At 37.5% G+C, this 20904-nt stretch overlaps 1 protein-coding gene across 2 annotated transcripts in view; it reads left to right on the top strand.

Moving 5' to 3' along the window:
* The first annotated feature begins 6348 nt into the window (after positions 1-6348).
* txndc11 (thioredoxin domain containing 11) overlaps positions 6349-20904 on the top strand; it is a 56856-nt gene continuing 42300 nt past the window's right edge. The window contains exons 1-4 of one of the 2 annotated variants that reach the window (XM_028813863.2): positions 6349-6741; positions 10344-10560; positions 13174-13271; positions 15238-15367. In XM_028813863.2, coding sequence (XP_028669696.2) covers positions 6617-6741; positions 10344-10560; positions 13174-13271; positions 15238-15367 — 570 coding nt within the window. In that variant the 5' untranslated portion in view covers positions 6349-6616. The remainder of the gene's footprint in view (positions 6742-10343; positions 10561-13173; positions 13272-15237; positions 15368-20904) is intronic. The other variant, XM_051933610.1, reaches the window with a different exon arrangement.

The following is a 20904-nucleotide window of genomic DNA, read 5'->3' as shown; positions in this document are numbered from 1 at the left end:
TGTCACTGAGCTCTTCAGTAGGGCTCATTCTACTGTCAATGCTTGTCAACGGAGATTACATGGCTATGTGGTTGATTTTATGGACTTGTTAACACTGGGTACAGCTGGAAACACCTGAACTCAATAGTTTGCATGGGTGTCCACCTACGTTTAGCCATATAGTGTAATTGCCTTCAGAACTGCTACTGACATTAAGGGCTTGGAGATAAGAGTGCTTCCTGCCCTAATTGAATTTTCATTGAATTCCAGCCCATTGCTGCCGCACAGCTTAGGAAGATGAGCCCAGTTACAGTACACATGGAGTTTGCATGCTCTCCCCATAGGTTTTTTCATTCAAAACTTCAATAAGTGTGTGTTAGGTTACCTGCTGACTTTAGGTGGCTCCATGTGAGTGAGCACTTTAGAGCACTGGCATCTTTGAGCAAGGCCCTTAAACTGCAATTGCTCCAGGGGTGCTATACAAAAGCTGACAAATGCACAATAACAACATTTTGTTGTACCTGTACAATGACAATAAAGTTGAATTATCATCTTCATCATCACCATATCTACCACTAGTTTCTGCTTTGCACCCAACCAAACAGGTTTGAAAATAGCTTGATGGATGGATAATATGCTGTGCTAGACTTTTAGACAATTACATACTTTTGAAATGTACACTTATACCCCAATATTATAGACTGGCCGTTTTTTATTTCTGTAGCCACATAAGTTTTGCCAGGATATAAATATACTGTATACAAATGTTATGAAAATGATACTTTTTACTTGGCAATTGTGACATCATTATGAGGAAGAATATTCTGAGCTTAAATATTAACAGTAAATATCAGGTGGAAGGGACAGATTGGTTCCCCAGCTGAGATGGACGGTGCTCCCTTATCTGGCCAGAAGGCTTTGCTAAAGGAAGACCAGCAGGTCAGTGAGGGAGCTGTGATACTCCCCTTCTGAGCCTAGATTTGGTTACTGAAGGACTTTGCAGCAGCTTCACTAGGGCTGCCCTCCTCACTCCCCCAAACATCCATAAAAGGACACAAGTGGTGAGCTTGGGAGCCTGGAAAGACAAGGACAGTGGAGAACTTCCTGCCATGGGCAGATCATCCCCCCATACTCTGGGTGGCAGCCCCAGTAAGGACGGCAGTATGGGAGTTGTGGTTCCATTGGGTTACCCTGTTGTGATCTGATGGGACTGCCAGGGGGAGCTATCAGATATTGATGGCACAAGCACCGTTGTGGTCTTGTGTGATCCAGATGTGCTTCACAGTTACAATAGATTGTCCACTGGAAGTACTCTCGGGTCAAGTTTTGAAAGAGAGGCCACCAATTGGCCTTAAGAGTCGGAGCCGGGAGAGAGGATAAGCGACACTCAACTGGGAGGAATGGAGGAAAATGCAAGGAAAAGCAAAAGTTCTGTTTGTCCTGGAAAATGGGAAAAGGGAGCCTGTAAAGTGTACAGATCATGTAAATATAAAGTCTTTTATTGACCCAGGACTGTGTCTGTGGTAGTTGTGTCTGGGGGTTTGGGATAAGTGGCACCCCCTACTGACGACACAGGAGATTCTTCTGAAGATAGTAGTGAAGCAAACCACTTCTCCCATAGCAAATGTAAGTTAGAACCTCTTTTTGGATTTTTTTGTGGACACCTGTTATAGCACTGAAATAAATGTTCCTATTATATTTACATTTTTTTCATATTGACTCATTAACACAAGAAATACCATTTTGGTTTGCACAGCTGCACTCTGAGCTCCTTCCGTTCTAACTGATTTTTTAAAACATGTGTTTTTCTTGTTTTCCATCTAATCTTTAACAGATGTTTGACATGCAAATTATGTACAATGACACAATTTAAATCCTTTTTTTCTTTAAAACTGTGGGGCTGAAAAAGAAAATAATTTGCAGCAACCTATTCTGGTGAAAACAAAATGTGATGCCGTAAGAAAATTGTAATTAATGTTTGTGTGTCCAAAGACATGCAGGTTAGGTGGATTGGCGATTCTAAATTGGCCCTAGTGTGTGTTTGGTGTGTGGGTGTGTTTGTGTGTGTCCTGCGGTGGGTTGGCACCCTGCCCAGGTTTGGTTCCTGCCTTGTGCCCTGTGTTGGCTGGGATTGGCTCCAGCAGACCCCCGTGACCCTGTGTTCGGATTCAGCGGGTTGGAAAATGGATGGATGGATAGTGTCATTAGTTAAGCAAGGTGATTCATTTATTATGCAGTAACAGATAGGATCTGCTCAGGTTATTCTTTCCTTCACAAAGGAGTACCAAATGACAGACAAGGCCTACAAAGAGAATGAAACCTTGGATTCACATTTTATAAACTACACTGGAAAAGACAAAGCATGCCGCTCATTCCAGAACCCTAAAAGTTCACTCACTTAATAACTGTCAGTGCTGAAACTTTGATTCTTTTGTATTTCTTGAACATTGACTTTTCTGAAGTGTGGTTAGCTATTATTAAAAATAAATAAATGAATTATTCAACTTATTTCATGAAGAAATATTTAGTTGTGTGCTGTATATAGGACTGAATTATAAAATGTGGACACTTTAGAAAATATTAAATACTGAAGAACTATAGTGCTTGCTGGCTTCTTTGCCCTTTACATCGCTCTTTTGGGTAGCTTGCTTGCCTTAAAATGACTGGTCCCTGTGACCAGTGCTTGTGAAACACAGAGTTTATTCTTGTATAGCAGTTTGCAAAAGTTGCTTAATAGTTGTGAGTGTGCAAAACAGTTTATTGTTGTACTGGGGTGCACAAAAGCAGGTTGACAGTTGTGATTTCGCGAAAAACACAGTTTATTTTTAAATTATCACTTATTTATTAATGAATGTATTTTTATTGGTATTTATTGGATAGAATTTTTTGTGACTCTGCAGGCTTCCTATTTTTATATACTCCCTTGCAGATGGTTCTGAAGGTTCTCATTTACATGGCAGAATGTCAGTTCACAGTGGTGGTGACTCATCTCTAGGCTCATGCAATTTGTCAGCGCTAATACATAGCCCTCCCTTCAAAGACGCTGTCCTTGTAACAGCACACAGACACTTCAGAATGACAAGATGGTCTTTGTTTCCTTATCAACCATGCAGCTGGTGACAGCAATATGTCAGCAGGGGTCTTGAGTGCTTTGTTGTCTGGTGGTGCAGCAGGGACTGCTACACTGTCCCATGGTGCAACAGAGGTGTTTATCTCTGAACTTCTGTGCAGTGATCTGTCTATTATATGTGGGTAGAAGAACCTCCTTGTGTGGAGATGCAGATGTGCTGGTTTTTTGGCTGTCTTCCTTCATGGAACTGACACTACAAATGGCATTCCGCATCTCAGACTTGAGACTCTCCCTCAAAGGCTGCCCTGTAATGCCTTTATGATCTGCCTAGTCATTTTTCTGTACAGTTTTACCACAGGCTCTGCTTCATAAGGCTCATCTTGTGTCAGTGGCAACTTGATCTGCCACACTTGTTTCTAGCTCAATGAGCCTGAAGCGGAGGCCAATGGACCTTAACAGATGGAAAAGCATTGATGGAGCTGCAGAGGTTGCAGTCTCTCGACTGTCTTCCTTCCCCGTAGCAATTATTCAAACGGAATTTCAGATATCCGTATTTGTCATCAAGACGCTCCAGCAACTCCGCAGAAGAGCCACATTTTACACTTGTGTGGCACTTGACGCTTTGCTAAATTGGTGTCTGAAGTAGGACTTATTGTTGTCCCACTTCTAACACTGAGTGGTAATATGGCTTCTTTCTCCTTTACGTCACTATTTTGGGTAGCTTGCTATCCTTAAGAGGACTGCTCACTTTTCCCACGCTAGATGGAATTCATATGCAACTTTGAAAACTTGCTGTATTTTAGGAGCCCCTGCAGCTGACTCTGAATCTGCTCATTAACATGATGGAATGCCCTCTCATACATTTGGTGACATATCCCGAAGCTAATGCAACTTTTCAGCATTGTTACAGCACATTAATTCAGCCCCCGCACCATTGACAAAGGTATTACACTTCTTAGTGTGTGTGCTCCAACAGTACTGCAGACTACAGTTATGTTTTATATAAATACTTGAAATGTATGTGAGATGTTAAAAGGGAACTGATCAAATTGACACACATCAGAAAAAATATTTAATTTTTATTTTATAAAACACCATTACAAACAAAAGGGACTTTACATGGATAACTATGGTACAATATAATATCTTTATATATAATACGCTACCGTGGCTGTTCATTTGTCTGTCCAGGATTTTAAATCATTTGTAGCTTGCAAACTGTTTGACCTATTGACCTGACATTTGGTACACATATACTACATGACGTCTACTGTCCGCTTTCAGGGTGATGGTTGACCTCCAAAGTTATTCCTCTTTTTATTTTTATTTTATTTTATTGTAGAATCAACTCTTGGCAGTGGCAAGCAGGGCAGGCATGTGGAGCATATGTACAGGCACCGTTCTCATTCCCTACCACCTTCGCCGTCAATTCCTCTACCTCTTCATCTCTTAATTCATTCTTGAAGCAGATTGAAGATTTAAGTGCTGGCATAAGTGAAAAATTAAAGAAAACGTACTAAGTAACACAAACACTGACTTAATCAGTTTTAACACGAAAGATGCTGATGAAAGAAGAGAAGAAGCGGGCCGCTAGGGTGGAGAAAAGAAGAGCTGCTCAGGAAGCAGCAAGCGCGTCAACCTCTGAGCAAATGAATGCTAAACGTACAGAGAAACAGTAAGAAAACTAGGAATGCTCAAGTCAAGGTTATTCACTGCACGTTATTGTGCAGTGCGCCGTTACTGGTTAAATAATAAAAAACTGAAGTCTACAATTTTAAGGATGAACACTCTTATTAGATATGTACCATTATTAGACACCAGGAATCCTTTGGAGGTTTGTGTAACAGATTATACACAGCATATAGCCAAATCCTGGAAAGGAATGATATAAACGTACAAAGGTAGGGACATCAACATAGTAATAGTCTGACATGAAAAGCTCTGCAGAAAACTCATCTCAATGTTTTCCCTTTATATTCTAGAATTAGACATAAAACTTACTGGACTTTGCTCAGTTTAAATAGGCGTCTTCTATTAATAACCTACGAGGCTTTAAATGGCCTTGCACCAGACTACTTCAGTGACCTTCCCCATCACTATGCACATGTTCGCCCACTATGGTCGTCTGATTCTGGTCTTGTTGTGCCCCACACTAACCTGCACTCTATGGGTGACAGCGCCTTCAGCTGTATAGCGCCCAGACTTTTCGATTCACTCATCTGTGCAGGAAGGCTTTTAACTTAACCTAACACTCTACCCCTTCTTTCAGTTTATCTCTCTGTCCAGATGCTCAGGATAATTTATATGCGTGTGTGTTTTATCATAAGCTATGTGATTTGTTCCGGCATTTCCTTTAGTACTGAATTTAATATTGTACTCTGGTTTATTCTTTCTTTTATTGTTTAATTCTTTTGTATATGCTGTGTTTGTGTATTGTTCTATGCAGGAACCATGTGTATCATTTTGTTTTAAGCGCCTTCATTATGGGAAAGGCCCTATATAAATAAAATGTATTATTATTATTTCTTCCAGTGTTAATAACTGCTAGGTTTCACCCGGACTCATTCATCCATCCATCCATTTTCCAATTCAGTAATATATTTATGAAAGATCAAGTTCACCGATTCGTACCACTCCGAAATAAAAGTCTTAGCGATGTCTAATACCTTTACATATGTTGCAAACTCCACATCGAAGTTTGGACCTGTCACATAACTTCTTCAACATACTTTGGCAGTTTTGCGTCGCAGAGTAAAACGTCCCCGTTTACGGCCACAAAGCGCTGTGTAACTGAGGACCAAATCTGGGGAGTGTGGCAAAATTCTCACTCTTTTTCAACTCTAAACAAATGCTTTTACTATGTAGTTCTGAACCATAGTTCAGTATAGTTTTACACTTTAGGGTTGACAAGCTAATTTTCTTGTATTCCCCTGTCATAAAGCGCGAACCTGGGAAGAGTGCCTCACTGTACCCTTACAGAATAAATTCCCGTCCCATCTAAATTAACAGCTTTGATCACAAGTATCGCCTGCTCCACAGCCAACGGGGTCTTTCAAATGACACAAAACTGCAACAATTAAATAACTACGTTTCATATCGAATAAACCCGCGTTAAAATTTTCAGGATAATCCATTATCACGATGCTGACCAGTAAATCCGAACGACGTTCAAAGTGCGCGCGCGGGCTTTGTGTCGGGCTGTATTCGTGGGCTCGCGGCGCGCCTCCCTGGGTAGTAATAAAGCGCAGCTGCTCACACTTCCCCTCATATGGTAGTTTGAGGACAGCCCCTAAGGTTTTTGGTTTTTTTTTTTTTTGGAGACGCAAGGCGGAAGTGTCGGGAGTACGTGGCGAAGATTCGTTGGGTTTTGTTAGCCGATTGTGTGCTGTTTGAAGTCGGACGCTCCTCAAATTAAACAGGCTGTCGCCTGAGGCCTGTCCCCTGTCCTTGTTCTCCGTAGACTCCCGTACCATCCCGCCCCCTCCCCTCTCTACCCTTGACACCTTGTGTTTGTGTAGTATAGAAACCAAGCGATTGTACAAATGGGAGCGGTGGGTTAAGCTCGGTATGCAGTTCAGACTGCGGCTTTCTCTCCGGCAGCTGCTCATTCAGATGGCCCGGAGACCCGACCTGCTGTGTGGAGCCATCGTGCTGAGCTGCACCCTCATCTTGTCTGTCAAATTCGCCTACAGGTAAAAGGACCACTTTGTTCATGATTAATCTTTTGGGTATTGACACCACAGAGGCAACCAGACTCAGATGTTTAGAGCATGTTTATAGACAAACTGGCTTTACAGACACCTGTCACAGACTTTGTCCCCGCACGGGGCAAAAACTTCCAGTCTGATTAAGTCCGGTTGCTAAGAAAACAGTCGAATCACTAATGGGACAATCGAACGCGACTCTATTGCGTCAAAACTGTGGCGGAACTATTTGCATACTTGCATAGAAAGTTTTATTATGGCTGTTTAAAACAATTTGGAAACATTGACTATCAATATATTTAATGCTTAATTCAGTACGGTTATATTGTAGTGCCTTTTTAAGCAGCATAGACGGAATCCTTTCTTTTTCCATTTTCTTGATTCGTTCCAATATATCACAACTCCTGGGACTTGTGTTCGATTCTTTCCGGAGCTTTGCCTTTGTAGCGTGCGCATTCCCCCAATATATGTGTATGTTTTCTGTTTGCCACATTTTCCACTTTCATGCCAAAGACACGTATGCCATGTTAATTAATTACTATGGTTTATGGGTTTTTGAAATATTTTATATAATTTATACCAGTATGAGTATGCATGCATTGCCAAGGACTGGCATCCCGACCGGAGTTGCTTCTTTATACTTGCTTCCTCCATGATGTACTGCTGTTCTTGATAACCTAATCATAGGATAAGCCTGAATTAGCATCTCAAATCCCGGGTGTTCAGAAGAAATTTAATGATTTACATCATGAGGTAGAAGTACACAATAAACAGCAATAATTGCATCATTTATTTGAAATTTTAAAATGCGTGGTCCAATTTAAATTTTTGATGTCTAGATATTCTCGATTGTAAATGAAATTTGTAAATTTTCACCATTTGATACTAGTCAATAGAGGGCGAGATCCATAGTAACCAATTGAAAAAAACATATTAATGAAAGTCTAAAATTATACCCTTTTGTTTGAAACTTGCCATTTTTCACCTTCTGAGAGTGGCTGCTAGAGGGCTAGGACCACTGGTAAAGAATTGCATGTCAAAAAAATGTAAATTCGCAATCAGCAAACTCTAAATAGCCTAAAGTACATGTGCTTCTATTACCGATTCCCCATTTTTTTGTTTTTAAGTTTTGTGAAAAGTAACTTTGACCCCTCATATCCCACAAGGGTGTGAACCCCTGGGTCAGTTTTAAGTGGCATGTACAACCTTAAGGCCTTTTGCTGAAGACATCCATTTGTTTACTCTTCGTAATAAGTGTGCAATTTCCTGAAAAATAAGGGTCAAAATGGCATAAAAATGTTTTTTTTAGTCTACAGGGTCAAAAATAGGGAGGAACCCCAAAAAGTTCAACATCTTGCATAACTTGACATTATAATGAGCTGAGTATATCATATATTGGGGGTTTCTTTCACTGGTGTCTCAGGAGGCACTGAACAAAAAAAAAAAAGTGATTTCAAAGTAGGAATTGTTCAGAAAAGAAATGGCTAAATTTCATTTCTATTTGTTTGGGTTAATTGTTGCTGTTATATAAATTATCACTATAGTCGTGGTTAGGTATCGGAGCTGTGCTAACACTACTGCAGTTCAATTGTTAATGATTCTGTACAGTTTCAGTAGAGACTATGCTAACAAGTGACATACTTTTTTATTGTGGTTCTTTTGTAGCAAAAGTATGTGCTATGCATTGTCAAATACAGCACATAATGTTTGTTCATGGAAAGTTAAAGGTTTTTTGTACGTTTTTTAAAGATGTAAACATATCTGGTTGGCTTGATGCCTTGATTCACTGTTTTTCTGTTAATTTTAATTTGTTATCATAAAATGACAATAAAAAGGCATTTTGTAAATCAATGCAAAGTTGGGGATAACTGCTGTTGTTGACAGTTGATATTGAAACATTATCCTCTTTAGTGTGTAGATATTAAGATTTTCATGTTTGCTGACTAGTAAGGCTGTAAATCTACAGATGCAATTACACTGCTTCTTGTAATGATCTGTGCTATGAAATGAACTCTAGGCCTCTGCACTGTTTCATGATGGAGTGTTATTACTATTAATCAAAGTCATTCATTAAAACATCCCTTCACTAATGGCAGTTTCCCAGTCAATCTCGTGAATTATTTAAGCAGCCCATTGTCCATAAATGTAATGTTTCTGTCATTGTTATTCTTCTGTGTGTTCAGGAAAAATGCAAGAACATAATTTTATCTCAGTGTTTTCCTACTTGTTTACACTGAGCAGTGGCAGAGATCTCAGATGGAATCTCAAAGCAACCACTTCCTTTGTGGAGTTTGGACACTTCTGTGTTTGCATGTGTGTTCTTCTGGACACATATGTTTTCCTCCTGTATTCCAAAGATATATATATATAATAAATGTTAGGTTAATTGGAGATTTTAAATTGTCCCAGTGTGAGTGAATGACTGAGTGTGAGTGTGTATGTGTATGTGTAAGGGTTTGGCAATGAATATGTATCCTGTTCAGGGCTGTTTTCTGCCTTGAAACTAATGCTGCCTACAATCAAGAACTGGATAAGCTGGTTAGAAAAAAGGAAAAAAAAAATATGTGCTGTATTTGATAATATACTGTATAAATGTCAGTGTTTTATGTGGTCTTGAATTTTGTGGCTTCCTTTAATATTTCTAGTTGAACATGCTTAATAAATTTGGAAGTGCTTGATATAATTAATTAATGGCTGGAAGATTGTGCCATTCTTCATCCATGACCTCATTTGCTTTCTTAATTTTACCTTCCAAGTTATTGAGTTTTTTGAAAGATATAGACAATTTATTCTTTCACTAGATGTTTGGTATTAGCTTATTCTTGATAACTTCTTTAATAAAAGCAATTTATTTTCCCAATTGCTGTGTGTCATATTGAAAACATGTTATTTCATTTTTGCCATTTTGGGTTCCTGAGGCGGTTTATCGTGTTGTGTGTGCAGCAATGCGCTGTATCGGTGTATCCTCCCAACCTCACCCTCTCTCTCTCTCTGACAGTAAAATGTTAATGCAGGCATTTTGCATTTTTGCACACTAATGTAAATTTGTCACTTTGATGCAAATGAAGCCTTACTGTATTACTGGGTGTGTGTGTGGGGGGGGGGGGGGGGGGGAGTTTGAACTTCATTTATTCATAATGCTACTAATATTATTTTGGCTTTTCTTTTCTAAAATGATGTGTTTTAGAAACTAGTTATAATTTTATAGGTCAAGCAAGTAATACATAATTGTCAGTGTTTATCACAATTTCATTTACATGCAGGTATTTTTTAAAGCACTTATACATTTGTTTGACAAGTACTTCCGCTGAAGCAATTGTTTCTATTTGTTGGTATTATGATAAAATTAATTATGATGGTTTTATCAAAGTGATACTAGTTAAGATTTCAATTAATGGAAGTAATTATTACACAGGAATATTTAATGATAAAGGACAAGAACAAGATATATTTAATTCTATTTGGTAGTCTACCTGTAGGAAGAATAAGGTACATTTAATGAAGTCAATGGATATTAGGCATTAATAGCTACTTTTTGCAGCTTTATTTTTCAGTTAACTATTCTGTGTGATTGTCAATTTATGTTTCAGTCGTGCTAAGAATGTGGTATCCCCTGCCCGACCACCTGTACGATTTTTCTCGCCCAGTGCACCTATCATTGATTTGTACTTGGGACAACTAGATCAAGTTCAAAGGCTGAAGAGTAACTCTGATGTCACTCTAATTTACTTCTACGCTCCATGGTGTGGAGAATCTATCTCGGCAAGGGTGACGATAGAGCAGGTTGCTAAGAAGCTTTCGGACCAGGTAACTTTTCTTTGCAGTTACATAGCATTTATTAGCCAGGCTTTATGTGGCATCTTCATTATTGAATATTTATATGCCGCATTTTTCAGTAAAATATCAGAAGTGGTAAGATGCATGCAAAATTATTAAAACTAAGTACACTGCAGGCTATATTGCTTTAACCATAGTAAATACAGGAAGTACAACAAGGAAAACAGTTTTATTGTTAAATGTAATGAGGATATTTACACCTGTCAATGAAACGTTAAGATGAATACTAACAGCAGATTAAATATTAGATTCATAAAATTACATCCTTAACACAAATATTTTTGTTTTAAAATTTGTGGGATATGAATCCTCAGTATAGCCCTGGGTCACACATGTTAATTCCTAACATTCTCTGAGACAATTGTCATGGGCTTGGGATCACTATGGTGGTGCTAGTCTTCTCTTCTTAATGTTTGACAGTATATTGTGGTGCATAACTGAGCCGTATGGTTTATATTTTTCAAAGAACTATAAATGACTAAGTATTAACATAATCAATATGTAATGCAATCAGATATGCTTTATAATTGGACCCCATTTTCAAGACTATAAAAACAGAGCATTGGGTTACCCTAAATATTCCTTGTACTAGGTGTTGTTTTAGGCTGGGTTAGATTTCAGTGTTACTGTATATTGGTGGTGTGTGTATCCTTTTCCCCACCACTCTTCAGATCCCCCAAGTATGATTCATTTTAAAGATATCTTATATGAACTTAGATGTACACCAGCTAAATTCTTTGTTAAATGCATTCAATATGTTTCAATATAGGTGGCACAGTGGTCCAGTAGTTTGTGCTCCTGTTGCCTCACAGGTCTGTGGTCTAAGCTTCGAGTCCAGATATGGGTATCTGATGTGTGTAGAGTCTGCATTTGTCTTCATACCCAGTTTTGTCTCCTACAGTATATCCCAATAAATTTGTGTTTATTTCTTGTGAACTCCAAATTGAATAACTATGAGTGAGTGTGGGTATATGTGTTTTGTGATGGTCTGTTGCCACTCCCAAAGTTGGTTAGTACCTTGTGGCCGCTGCTATCAGGGTAGGTACCAGTTCCCAGGAACTTTGAAGTGTGTCAGTGGGTTAGAATGTGGAAGGATTGGTGATTGGTATTTGTGTGGTGTTATCCCTAACCACAAAAGACAGTATTGCACTCAAAGTAACATATCTGAAAGAAGGAATCATGAAAAGGAAAATCACCCAATTCAGAATCACAGGTGCTGTAGTTTGATCAGTATGACACGATTGTTTAACACAAGAAAATACTATAGTGGCTTTGTTCCTTTATGAAGTCTTGGTAAACTGGCAAATTGTTCTTACCAAGAACACAAACGTTAAAGGGGACAGGAGGTTGAATACAGGCTGTGGAGCTAAGTACTTGTGCACAATCGATGTCAGTACTAGTTTTATTTTCTCTTTTGATTAAGCTGTTTAATTATTTAGTTTTAAGCTGATATTAATTTAGTGGTTATATTTTGTAAGCTGCGGTGCTGTACTATTTGACAGTTTAAACTAAATATAAACTAGATTATTTAAAAATATATATGCCATGTGATCACACTGTGATATATCCTCCATTTTTTTATAATTTGCGCCCAATATTGATAGGTTTCACCTCCCAACTACTTTGAGATGGAAATAAACTGTTTAAAAAATGGAAAGAGGAGTTGCATAGATTATTTGATTAAATAATTGATTAATCAACAGAGTTTTCATTACTTAGTTGCATCATTAAACATTTTTTTAAAGCCTGCTCTCGATATTTTGCACTTATTGTGTATGACAATGACTCCTCTGAAATGTTCACTTTTAGTTTGATGGTCCATCCAGTCATCTATCTACCTAAGTCAAATTTTTCAGGGTCACATTCATCAAATAACAAAACCACTGAATTGTATTCTAGGTTATTGCTTCTGAAGCCTACCCAGGTAGCATCAAGGAAGGAGCCAGTTGTAGGCTGGGTGACAATTCTTTTGCATGGCATGCTCATACACAGCCTACACAAATTAACACCTACTGGGTCAATATAGAGAGAAAAATGAACTTATCATGTATGTCATTGCTTGCTTAGAAAAAAAAAAAGAACAAGAGTACCCAGAGAAAATAAACACGCAGAAAGGGACAGATGGTTTAAACTCCACACTGATGGTTACTGGACCATGATTTTAATCCAGTTTCCTGGAGGTTTGAAGCAAAAGCTTATAGAACTGCATCACATCTTTCTGATTTAGATAATATTTTCATTTAGCCCTCATGAAATCAAGATGTTGATGATGAAACATGGTCAAAATTTATAGGTTAAAATCCATTTCTTAGTAATAGCATTTTTGTTTACTCAGTCTTGGGATATAGTAACTATTAAACCTAGCTTAAATAACACCTTCAGCCAGTTAATTCTCAATATGTTCTATTTCTTCTCTTTTACAATGCGTGCTCTTCATTTAGGAATTTAATGTTCAATTATAGGAAAATAACATATTGTTATTGCCATGGTTCAAGCCAACACTTTTCAGTCAATACTTTTGCTCTTCTATGTTTTCATAGAATATGAATATATTTGATAATCATTTTTTTGCGTGGTCTACAGGTGCAATTTATAGCTATAAACTGCTGGTGGAACCAAGGAAAATGCAGAAAGCAAAAAAATTTTTATTACTATCCAGTTATATATGTGTACTACAGGAGGTAAGTGAATTGGAAACAGTAAGTGTCCTAGCCTTTGTAAAGTTTTAATGTTATGTGGCTTGTGCCACTTTAAATTGAGAATTGTGAAAATTTGCCCTTCTGCGCTGTACAGTAAGAATTGTGCTATATTCTGCACATGTGACCATAAAAAATCTATACATTGAGTTGATTAGCTAATCTAATGTGCTTGATGACTTAAATGGTGTCCTCTAGAAGCTAGTCGTACTTATTTGTGTAGTGAAAGTGCTTGTCAAAATATCTGGATAAGAAAATGCTACCATTGGAGATAATATGTGTGGGTGTATGTAAATATATATATATAGTGACCTGACAGGGGTGCTTCAGTTGCCCACAAGCAGTCACCAAGACATAAGTTCCAGCACAGCACACCTTTTTTTTTTTATTCATGTGGGGTTTTCCCTCGCTCCTCACAGCAGCACCAAGCACAAGTACAAGAAACATAGTACTTTCTTTTCTTTCTTTTTCCTCTCTCTCTCTCTCTCCTTTGCCTCCACTCCTCCTCCGACAATCTTTGTCCCCTCCCTCCCGACTCTGGCTCTTAGAGTAGTGGCACCTGGCTCCTTTTATAGAGCACCTGGAAGTGTTCCGGGTGTCCAGTGATCTTCTTCTGGCAGCACTTCCAGGAGTGGAGGAAGTGCTGCATCAAAGGGCTCAGCCTTTCCTGAAACACCTATGGCAGCACCTGCAGAACCCAACAGGGCTGCTCCAAACTCTAACTCCCATGGAGCTCTGTGGGAGTCCGAGGCACCACTGCAAGCCAGGGGGGCTGCCACCTAGCGACCCGGGGAGGTAATTCCCTGAATCCGCTCTCTCCAATGGTCTTTCCGTGATAATCACGTCCCAATATATATATAATATATATATATATATATATATATATGAATATTATGTTACAGAATCAAAGCACAATATATATAACTGTAAAGATGGCGGTACTTTTAATTAAAAGCAACTGTTTAGTTATTTGAAGGGCTGCATGCTATTATTATTATTTTTTTTAATTTGTTCATGAAAATGTTTTTTGTAATGAATGAGAGCATGTTGAATGGTATTCTGTTATTGCTGTGGTACTGAATGGGTATTGAGTATTGTGAATTTTCTATGATATTGGTTGAGTGCAAAAATTCTGGTGTCTTGACAATCTTAGTACTTGGAACATATGACTCTCGAATGTTACTTGAATCCTTTCAGCAGTGAAGAGCAGTTTGCTGCTTTAGATACATTTAAAACGCCACCTTTCTGATTATAGATCATTTGTTTTAGTAACACAGCACTACTGCCCTATTTTAAGAGGTCGTTTGAGGACACTTGTCATCTAGCTGCATAGCACTTATTTGTGAATAATAAAATGAGTTACCTGTAACTAACTAAACTGCTAGAGCAGTTGCTGCAACACCGGTAAGTTCAGAATGAGAAAATTTAACTATGGAATAAACAAATTACTTTTTTTTTCTCAACTTGCCTGACAGCAGTTGAAATATTAAACTTAAAAGATCTGACTTTTCCCAGTAGTGCTATTTTTGGCTTACTTTTGTATACTGTATGTTTGTTGTGTATACATACTCTTAAACTGACTTTTTAGCTCTGTTCTTGCAGTGATGTACAGTATGCTGGTGTCAGCGTTGTGTTTTTGAATGCTCCTGTTGAATGGTATAGTAAAATACAGGGAGTACTTTCAGACTTAAAGAAAGCTTGTTTGTCCCATATATAACTGAAAGTGGAGTCAAAAATCATCTTTTAGCAGTAAAACAATCCCAAAAACACGGGTGGGCAGCACTGGATCATCACAAAAATAAAGAGATGAATGTCTTTTTGGCCTTTTTTATTGTGTCTTAATTTTGCATTTTTAATGAAACCAACAACTATTTTTAGAAGGTAGATTTGATATAATATATCTTTTTTTCTGTGAAACTTTGATTAGGAACTCTGTTTTTCTTTTCTTTAGGTTTGGGCCTATTGAGTACACTGGACCTTTTACTGCTGCCTATTTGGAGAGATTTGTCCGAAGAGTTATTGCTCCTCTTGTTTACATACCTTCTGAAGAAAGGCTTAAAAAATTCTTGTCCCATTATGAGGTAGTTTATTCTTTATATTTTCATTTGTTTGAAGAATGAATGAAGTGAAGTTAACAGTACCTACATTGTGTGGAGCTTCTTTGTTAGTCATACATTTTATTTTATAAATTAATTTTAATTCTGTATATTTTTTCATAATACACATGTACAATCATGTTAAACTTTTGGAATGATTTCAGATTCCTGTATAAATACCTTCTAAAATGTGATCTGCTCTTCATTTAATAAGAGATGAAGATAGTCTTGCAGTGTTAGTGCTGCAGCTTTGCAGTAAGGAGATTGTGGGTTCGCTTCCCAGGTCCTCCCTGTGTGGAGAGCGCTTTGAGTAGTGAGAAAAGCTCTATATAAATGTAAAGAATTATTATGTGTTGTGCAATATAATTACAGTGTGATAACAATATTCAACCTACTTTATAAAACTCATGGATGGGGGGAAAAAAGTATTCAGCATGTCTTTTTGCTGTTAAGGAGTGTGGTGCAGTTATTGAGAAGTTAGAATTTAAACCAACATTTGACCAGTTTAATTATTCCTTCGATTAACTGTGTAACTCAGACTAAGTCACTTAACCTGCTTGTGCTCCTAATATAAAAAAACAAAGTAAACAATATTACTATTAGCCATTACTTATGAACTGCCATGGGATGTTTTCTGCTATGGAAAAATACCCAATAGAAAATAAAGATTGTACCCTGTATTGGCCATTTTAAAATGCAGAATGTCTTCTGGTTAACCACTATGTCACTGATCTATTCTTGTGTTTATGATCATTGTTATGCTGCATCACTCAACTTCTTTTGTGCCTTAGATGGGGCTGCTGCCCTAATGTTCTCATTTTGAATTTCTACATACATCTTGCCTGAAGAAGGGGCCTGAGTTGCCTCGAAAGCTTGCATGTTGTAGTCTTTTTAGTTAGCCAATAAAAGGTGTCATTTTTTTAAAAAATTTTATTGTAATCATTCCGTACAAGTAGATCAATTTTTACAAAAAATAGGATTGAAAACAAATCAAACCCACCTCTGAGAAGGAGGGCATGGCCAAAGGAGTAATACTTAAAGCTTGTAAACATACTTAAATTGTTGAGTTTAATAGGACAATAAAGATAAATGGAGAAGAAAAAGAAATGCGGAGATAATTCTTATTCTAAAATATTATTGATTAGGTCCTGCCAGGTTTTGAAAAAGTTCTGTACAGATCCTCTAACTGAGAATTTGATGTTTTATATTATTTGAAACTGGAAAAAATCTGTTTCCCTCTGACTTATAAGAGGAAAGTTGCGTGCCAAAAGTGTAGTGAATGCAATTACAGTTTGTTTGTCCTTCTCCACTTCAAATCCATCTGGAAGAACACCAAACACAGCTATTAATGGGTTAGGAGGGATTGTGACACCAAGGCTGTCTGAAAGGCACTTAAAAATGTTTGTCCAAAATGATGTTAATTTGGTGCAGACCCAAAACATGTGACCCAGTGAGGCAGGAGCTTGGTTGCAGCGTTCGCAGGTTGGATCTTGCCCTGGAAATATTTTGGACAGTTTTAAGTGAGACAGATGTGCTCGATATATAATTTTGAGTTGAATAATTGTATGCTTTGCACATATGGAACTCGAGTGGATTCTCTGCATTGCTACCTTCCACTCCTTTTCTGATATGTTGAGTGAGAGATCCTTTTCCCATTGTCCTCTTGGATCTTTGAAAGGAAGGGACTCTAATAAAATTTTATATATTGCAGAAATGGTGTCTAAGTCCTCGAAATTGAGCAGTATTTTTTCCAGCATGGTGGAGGGTACGAGGTGAGGAAAATCGGGCAGGTTCTGTTTAACAAAGTTTCTCATTTGAAGATAGTGAAAGAAATGTGTAGCTGGAAGGTTAAATTTGGAATGTAATTGTTCAAAGGATGCAAAGATATTGTCTATATAAAGATCTCTGAGCAATTTAATTCCAAATCTTTTCCAGATATTAAAAACTATGTTTGCGAGGGTTGAAAGAGGTGGTTCTCTTGCAGAGGTGCCACAGATAAAAGATTCTCCATCTTAAAATGCTTTCTGAATTGGTTCCATGTTCTGAATGACTGAAGCACAATTGGGTTATTAGTATATTTGCAGTAACTTGCATTTATTGGGGCGCAGAGCAGGGAATATAAAGAAGTACTGCAGGAATTTATTTCTATTGCTGACCAAGCCTGTGTATGTTCATCTATTTGTGTCCAGGTTTTTATAGCTTGTATGTGTGCTGCCCAGTAATAAAACTGAAAATTAGGTAGAGCCATGCCACCTTCTGCCTGAGGTCTTTGTAGGGTTGCTGTTCGGATACGTGAATGTTTTGAGTTCCAAATAAATGAAGTTATGGTTGAATCTAATTGTTTAAAGAATGATTTATTGGTGTATATTGGGATGTTTTGAAATAAAAAAGAAGCTTAGGAAGGATATTCATCTTAACAACGTTAATTCTTCCAGCTAGAGTGAGATGAAGGGTTGACTATCTATGCAAGTCTTGCTTAATTTTTTCCATACAGATGGCGAAATTTTGTTGATAAAGAGCTTTAGGGGTAAACATCACAAGTAAACATAGGTATTTAAACTGATCTGCTATGGTAAAAGGTAGGGTGTCCAATCTAATATTATATGCTTGAGAATTCACTGGAAAAAGTATACTTTTATTCAAATTAATTCTGAGACCAGAGATCTTTTGATTTTCTATAAGCACTGTTAAAACTGCAGGCACAGTGTTTTCTGGGTCTGATATATATAAAACCATATCATCTGCATATAGAGAAATTTTCTGTTCCAGTCCTTCTCTGATAATCCCCTTTATCTGATTAGAATTTTGACAGTGGACCGCCAGTGGTTCAGTGGCGATTGCAAACAGCAGTGGTGACAAGGGGCATCCTTGTCTGGTGCCACGTTCTAGTTTAAAGTAGTCTGAACAAATGTTGTTAATACAAACTGAAGCTTCTGGATTGGTATACAGTAGTTTGATCCGTGCACAAATATTCAAGCCAAACCCAAATTTCTCAAATGTAGTGAAAAGATAGTTCCATTCAATCATATCAAATGCTTTTTCTGCATCCAATGATAATAATATCTCTGGGGTGTTTGATTTTGCTGGTGAATATATTACATTAAACAGGCGTCGAAGATTGGAAGATAAGTGTCGGCCTTTAATAAATCCAGTTTGATCCTGTGATATTACCGAAGGCAGCACTTTCTCCATCCTTCTAGCTATGATTTTGGAGAGTATCTTAACATCATTATTCAGAAGTGAAATTGGTCTGTATGATGCACATTGTAACAAGTCCTTATTTTGTTTAGGATAGACTGTGATTAATGCTTGACGAAAGGTTTGAGGTAGAATTTGATTGTCTCTGGCTTCTGTAAATGTTGCCAATAAGAGGGGAGCTAGCTGAGCGGAGAATTTCTTATAAAATTTTACAGGGTAGCCAACAGGGCCTGCTGATTTCCCGCCTTGAAGTGACTTTATAGCATCTAGTTGTTCTGATAGCGTCAGAGGTTTATCCAGTTCCTCAGTACTAAAAGTATCTATTTGTGGTATCTGTAATGTATCCAGAAATGCATTAGATTGTTTGTTGTCTTCTTTAAACTTAGTAGAATATAAGGTTTTATAGTAGTCTGTAAATGTGTGCATTATATTTTTATGGTCAATGATTTCATCTCCATTCGTGTTGATTATTACTGGGATTGCATTGCGAACTTCTTGCTTGTGGATTTGTTGAGCTACAAGCTTATTAGCTTTCTCTCCGTGTTCATAGTAATGATGTCTTGATTTATAAATAAGTTGTTCAGTTTCTTTAGTTGTCAAGATGTTGAGTTCTGTATGCAAAGCCTGCCTTTTCCTATGAAGAGCCTCACTTGGACGCCTGGCTTGTTCTTCATCTATTCTAGTAATTTTGCTTCTTAGCTCTGACACTTTCTTGGTTTCTAATTTATTTCTGTGGGAAAGATATGAAATAATCTGCCCTCTTAAGAAGGCCTTTAGAGTTTCCCAGAGTGTTCCTGCAGAAACCTCTGAGGGTGTGTTTATCTCAAGGAAGAAGCTGATTTGTTTGGATATAAATTCTGTACAGTTCTTGTCTGCTAATAGAAGTGGGTTAAGATGCCATCTGTTAGGTGAGTGTGAAGGGCATGATGATTTTAGCTCCAAGACCAGAGGTGTCATTTTGCTTGGTTTTTCTCTACATGCATATAACTTGGAATTCATTGTTCCTATTCAAGCTTTGAAAGTTCAGTTCAATCTGATACCATAATGCTCCCTCCACCAAACTTCACAGTTGATATGTCCACTTATATGTGTTGCATGCATTTATTAAAACATTTTGCACCAGTGTTAAACCTAATATAGGGAGCAGTGTTCTTGTTTGGAGAAGGTGGTTTACTATGTGATATCTCTATTGAGTACCACTTGTTGTGTGTGTTTTTTTTTTTTTTTTGTAGTGCTTTTTACTTATCATAGACTCATGGATACAGACATTATTACATGTAATAGATTTTAATTTCTTCAGGTTTGCACAATATGCTCTTGCAGTAATATTTGTAGGATAAATAATTACTTGGGGAATAATAGTGAAAGTAGCAAAGGTAATTCATTTTTTCCACTTGCAGGCTCTCCCTGACTGATGTCCTCCTTTTCTGAAGTCCTCTGAAATTTCTTTTGAACAGGCCATTTAGCGCCTCCACATATCTGTGGTGTATAGAGCAGTGAACAAAAACTAGGAATAAAAATATAATATGTGCAGAGCAACTCAGACCTACTCCTGAAAGCTTGTACACTTTTTTTTTTTTAATATCTTCTTGGAACATTTAAGCACTACATGTTCAGTGAAACTATGGCAGTGTACAATTGTGTGTGCTCTATTTGTTTATTCTGACTGTCTTGCTTATTGTGACTTAAATGAAGGTTCACTATATTTTAAAAGCTGTGTTTTGCTTATTTATTTGTGTTTTCATGAGAGAGGTGAATGAAATACTGCAAAAATAGTTTAATGCTTACAGTTAAAGTCAGAAGTATACATAAACGTAGGGTGAATTCTTTAAAACTTAGTTTATAACCCCTCCACAGATTTTGTATTAACAAACTATAAATTTGGCATATCATTTAAGATATCTAGTTTGTGTTGGCAAAAGTATTTTTTTCCAACAAGGTTCACAGAGAGAATATTTAACTTTTTATTGACTATATCACAATTTCAGTGGGTCACAAGTTTATATACACTTTGTTAATATTTGGCAGAACTGCCTTTAAATTGTTTTACCTGAGCCAGACATTTTGGGTAGCCTTCCACAAGCATCTTACAGTAAGCTGCTGGAGTTTTGGCCCATTCCTCCAGACAGAACTGTTGGACCTGAAACAGATTTGTAGGCCTCCTTGCATGTACACACTTTTTCTTTTCTGCCTTTTCAATCGGCCTGAGGTCAAGGCTTTTTGGTAGTGTCTTCACTACCTTGACCTTGTTGTCCTCAAGCCATTTTGCCACAACATTGGATGTATGCTTGGGGTCATTGTCCATTTGGATAACCCATTTGCCA

Source organism: Erpetoichthys calabaricus, chromosome 11 (assembly GCF_900747795.2).
Source record: "Erpetoichthys calabaricus chromosome 11, fErpCal1.3, whole genome shotgun sequence".
Classification (NCBI taxonomy): Eukaryota; Metazoa; Chordata; class Cladistia; order Polypteriformes; family Polypteridae; genus Erpetoichthys; species Erpetoichthys calabaricus.
The sequence above is the reverse complement of the archived record's forward strand: the minus strand, read 5'-3'. Positions and strand labels throughout refer to the sequence as shown.